Here is a 4,509-nt window from a genome sequence, read left to right as displayed (position 1 = left end):
GAGTGATGGGGTCAGATGGCCCCAGCCAGATGCCTATCCAGCCTCCTCTTAAAGACCCCCAAGGTAGGGGACAGCACGACCTCCCTTGGAATTCCATTCCAAATTTCGGCCGCCCTTACCATAAAGAAGTTTTTCCTGATATCTAGCCTAAATCTGCTCCCTGTCAGTATGTGACCGTTGTTCCTTGTTACCCCAAGAGAAGCCCTGGTGAACAGAGCGTCTCCAATCCCTTGCTGCGTCCTAATGAATTTGTAGGCAGCCACCAGATCACCTCTCAGCTTTCTCTTGCAGAGGCTGAAGAGGTCCCTCAGTCTCTCCTCACAGGGCTTATTCTGTAAGCCCCTAAACATACGAATGGCTCTCCTCTGTACCCTCTCGAGTCTATCAACATCCTTCTTGAAGTGCAGCAGCCAAAACTGCATGCAGTACTGCAACTGTGGTCTGACCTATGCCGCATAGAGGGGAAGTATCACCTTCTTGGTTCTATCTGTCATGCATCTGCTGATGCATGATGAAGTGTTGTTAGCTTTGCTGATGATATCGTCACACTGACAACTCATATTCATTTTGGAGTCCACTATGACTCCAAAATCCCTTTCCACTTCTGTGCTGCTGAGAGCGTCACTTCCCAGCCATTAGGTGTGGTGGATATTTTAGTGCCCTAGCTCCAGCACTCTGCACTTGCCCTTTTTGTACTGCATCCTACTGTGTACTGCCCAGTTTTCTAACCTGTCCAGGTCTGCCTGCAATCGTTCCCTACCCTCTGGAGTGTGCACTTTACCCCACAATTTAGTATCGTCCACAAACTTGGGACACAATGCACTTCACACCCACATCCAAGTCACTGATGAAGATACTGAAGAGTACAGGTCCTTCATATGTCTGAAGTGGCTTTAAAAAAAAAAAAAAAAGACAGCTAGCAAATGCACGATGGTGATGAACTTGAGTTAAGCCTGGAATACCACAAACTAGAAAGAAACACATTTTTGTTGCACCTCTCAGGATCCCAGAACCAATTCTCAAGGTCCATGAAAGAGTAAAGGTGCTAATTCACACAGGAATAAATAACTGTTATCAAAAGATAGTGATCAAAAAAAGGAGTAGGGTTTCACAACCTCAAGCCACCAGGCAGTTTCACACTTGCTATATTTGAGCTTTAAAGGACTGGGAATTTTAAAGTTTTGCAGGCACACTTAACTTCTCAGAACTTTCCTAGATGAGCAGCTACAATTCCAGCTATTCTGAGGAAAGCTAGTAGATAAACAGAATTTTATAATCAGTGTGCAGAAAAGCAAAGTTATAAAGAACTTCTGATCTTACATATAATATGCATTATGGAACATCTACACACAGCATCAAATGTGTGTAAAAAGATCTACATCCACCACTTTCTTAGGGAATGAACTTAAACTTTTCCAATCCACATGCTCCATTTTGGGATCTCCCATCACATAAGGAATTAAAAATGATAAACACAGCCCAGAGATTTTAAGAAATACATATTATTACTGGAAAGTAATTAACCAAGGTACAAATCTATACAATTTACTCCACTGCACTCTTATAAATCCAGTAACAGCTGTTAAATAGTCAGAGCTATATGGCTAAATCAATGATGGTGAGTGCAGGAAGGGTATGACAAGTGACAGACAACTCTGTATGTACCTTGTTCATATGCTCTCCCCCTAAAACCTCCACTCCTGACATGGCACTTCTTACACTTACCTATGCAACAGGTCCAGGTTAGGAATACCTCTTCTACAACAAGTTTTTTCATTCCAAGGCAGCACTCACACTTGGTGGTATAGCCACTGAGAAATTTAGTGGTTCCTGAAAACTACAAGCCTGCTCTGAATGCTGTCTTTAAAGGGTTGCCAAACGCACTGAACAGATGGCACGGTTGCTAACATATTAATACATGAAGAACTCTCCATCCATTTGACGAAACTTTTTGTCAAATGCTAAACTATAAAACACACGTCATGCGTTATCAAGCCCATAAGATTCCCTTAATATGCACTGTATTTTGACAACTATTTTACCCACTTCTAATTACTTTGGCTTTGTTTATTTGTACCTCCAGTTGAGTAACAGTTGTATGTGGCACTAATTCTATTTCATCTGTGTCTAGAGGCTCAATTCAGTAGCATCTGAAACTACTGGATTAAGTAAAGTATAAATCCATGCATATTAAATGAGACTACCAGGAGTTAAAGGCGAACAATGCTCTGAGTCCAATGCACTCTTAACTACCCTGACTATTTAGTTAAAGGTGATGATGTGGCTGTTGAATCAGCCTGGGGATAGTTTGAGACCTTATGCAAGCAAAAAATGCTCCCTATAGATATCATGAAAAAAGCATTCCTGACATTGCAGATAAGAATGAACAGTCAAACTCAAACTGCCTAAACTATTCATGCATTGTCCCTGGCTGCATGAGATAATCCCTGTTCCTAAGAAAATGTCAGTACTACCATAATAATTTACTCTTCCAAAAAAACAGCTACAGTTTAATCATTCAGAGGAAACATATGCCATCCCTTGCATGTCAGATTGCAACAATCATTAAAAAAGGTAGAAGACAGTCATGGAAGATGCACAAGGAATAGACAGAATTCAAGCTATATGGCATCAAAGCATGCCTGTGTTGGTATTCTTTTTTTTTAAAAAGTAAGTCTGTGGTCTGTAAACAGACAGGCAACACATTTAACACATACCAAAAACAACAGCTGGGAGACAGTTGTCATTTCTAGCTCCATATGTCAAAGTCTTGACCTGTTAGATTTTGGAAGATCATAAAGTGCTTCCAATTACAGAGATGGATTTTTATCCCCGTCTCTCCCCTCCCCTCTATCACACCCTTCCCCATGGCTAACTTCCCCCAACCTCCTTCAAGCCTGGCCTGCTACATACACACTGGTGCCAGCTCTCTCTGAAAGGCTAGTTGTGAAAGTACCAACACACTGTAAAACATAAGGAAAGGCAAGAGCAGGTCAAGTATCCCCACTTAAGTGATGGATATCAACATACAGCCTCTGGTCAAGTGCCAGGGTGACTCCTAAATCCCAGACACAAAGTCCTGAGCTGGCAAGGGAGATAACACAGAGACGACCTCAAGCACAAGGGAACCACATGGTCCTTGAAGCAGACGAGAGTCAGATTCCTACACCAGCCGGCAAAGGAGGGTGGCGAGCAGCGTGGGCACCAGAGGAGCTCTCCACCCCCGGTTCAACAGCTTAGTCACCGGGACACTCATCCCACCTCAACCTCAAGGCCGGTCAGGACTAGGGATGTAAAAACCTGTCAAGCTGAAACAGCTGGGAGGCAAGAACCCTTGTGGGCAGCAGCAGCAGCATCCCTCACTAGCCCACCTGCACGGCCAGTGCCAGCTGTTTCTCTTGAGGGACCCTTCTAGAAAGGGCACCACAATACCCAGGAGCTCCAGCCACGTGAGACACACAGCCCGCTAGGACCTTCGCCTCTCCCGCGTGCAGGACTCAAACCGTCGGGGCTACGGCATTGTCCCCACACTTCAAGTGCCTCTGGGAACTCCTTCCCTTCCTCCCCGCAGGGGCTGCCCAGGAGTTGCCCAGGAGTAGCTGCAGCCTCGCAGAAGCCTCCGGGCCCCACGGTACAACTCAGGCCTCCCATCTCCCCTCGCCTCCGTGCCCAAGCTCGGGCTGGCCCCGCACCAGCTTCAGCAAGGGCGATTTCTCCAGAACACGGGGGAGGGGGGGAGGATGCATGCATCACCCGGCAGCTCCAGCACGCGGGGCCGCCAGGAGTTGCCCAGGAGTAGCTGCAGCCTCGCAGAAGCCTCCGGGCCCCACGGTACAACTCAGGCCTCCCATCTCCCCTCGCCTCCGTGCCCAAGCTCGGGCTGGCCCCGCACCAGCTTCAGCAAGGGCGATTTCTCCAGAACACGGGGGAGGGGGGGAGGATGCATGCATCACCCGGCAGCTCCAGCACGCGGGGCCGCGATGGGGAGCAAGCCCCCGCCCGCCCGCACTCACACCGGCGGCAGCAGCATCTCCATGGCTTCCTGCCCTCCGCCCCCAGCGCCCGCCAGCCCGCCCAGGCGGAGCAGTGCTGCTCCAGTCCGCGCGCCGAGCGGCACCAGCCCAGCCGGCAGCCGCTGGCTCCGCCCACTTCCGGGTTCCAGCCGCGGGGCGGGGCCAAATGGGCGTGACGTCATGCCGCAGCCTCGCTGTGACCGTGGCGCCTACACTGTGCCTCCCCCACGCCCGCCTACAGGTGCGGGGGCGGGGTCATTTTTTTCCCCCCATTTCGCTCTTCTCACAGCAGGGGTTTCTCTATCCAGGCACCAGTGAGGGAGTCCTAGGGAAGCAGGGCTGGAAGGGATCTGCAGAAGTTTAGTGCAGCTCCCTGCCTGAGGCAGCAGCCTCCCTCTCCAGACCAGCCCCTACAAGCCCAGTGTCTGAGCCATAGGTTCCCAGGCCGTGGCCTGGTAAGGGTTGGCTGCAAGTCTGGAAGTGACCAGCCTATTGT

The 4,509-nt window shown here is 49.1% G+C and overlaps 1 protein-coding gene across 3 annotated transcripts in view; it reads right to left on the bottom strand.

Annotated features, from left to right (window-relative positions):
* The window catches only part of KLHL2 (kelch like family member 2), a 113,184-nt gene extending 109,148 nt beyond the window's left edge, over positions 1-4,036 (bottom strand). For all 3 annotated transcript variants that reach the window (XM_014518616.2, XM_025200551.1, XM_025200552.1), the window contains exon 1: positions 4,014-4,036. In XM_014518616.2, coding sequence (XP_014374102.2) covers positions 4,014-4,036 — 23 coding nt within the window. The remainder of the gene's footprint in view (positions 1-4,013) is intronic.
* Positions 4,037-4,509: the final 473 nt, after the last annotated feature.

This window comes from Alligator sinensis, unplaced genomic scaffold, assembly GCF_000455745.1.
Source record: "Alligator sinensis unplaced genomic scaffold, ASM45574v1 scaffold49_1, whole genome shotgun sequence".
Classification (NCBI taxonomy): domain Eukaryota; kingdom Metazoa; phylum Chordata; order Crocodylia; family Alligatoridae; genus Alligator; species Alligator sinensis.
Note: the sequence above shows the minus strand (reverse complement) of the source record. Positions and strands in the feature narration are given on the sequence as shown.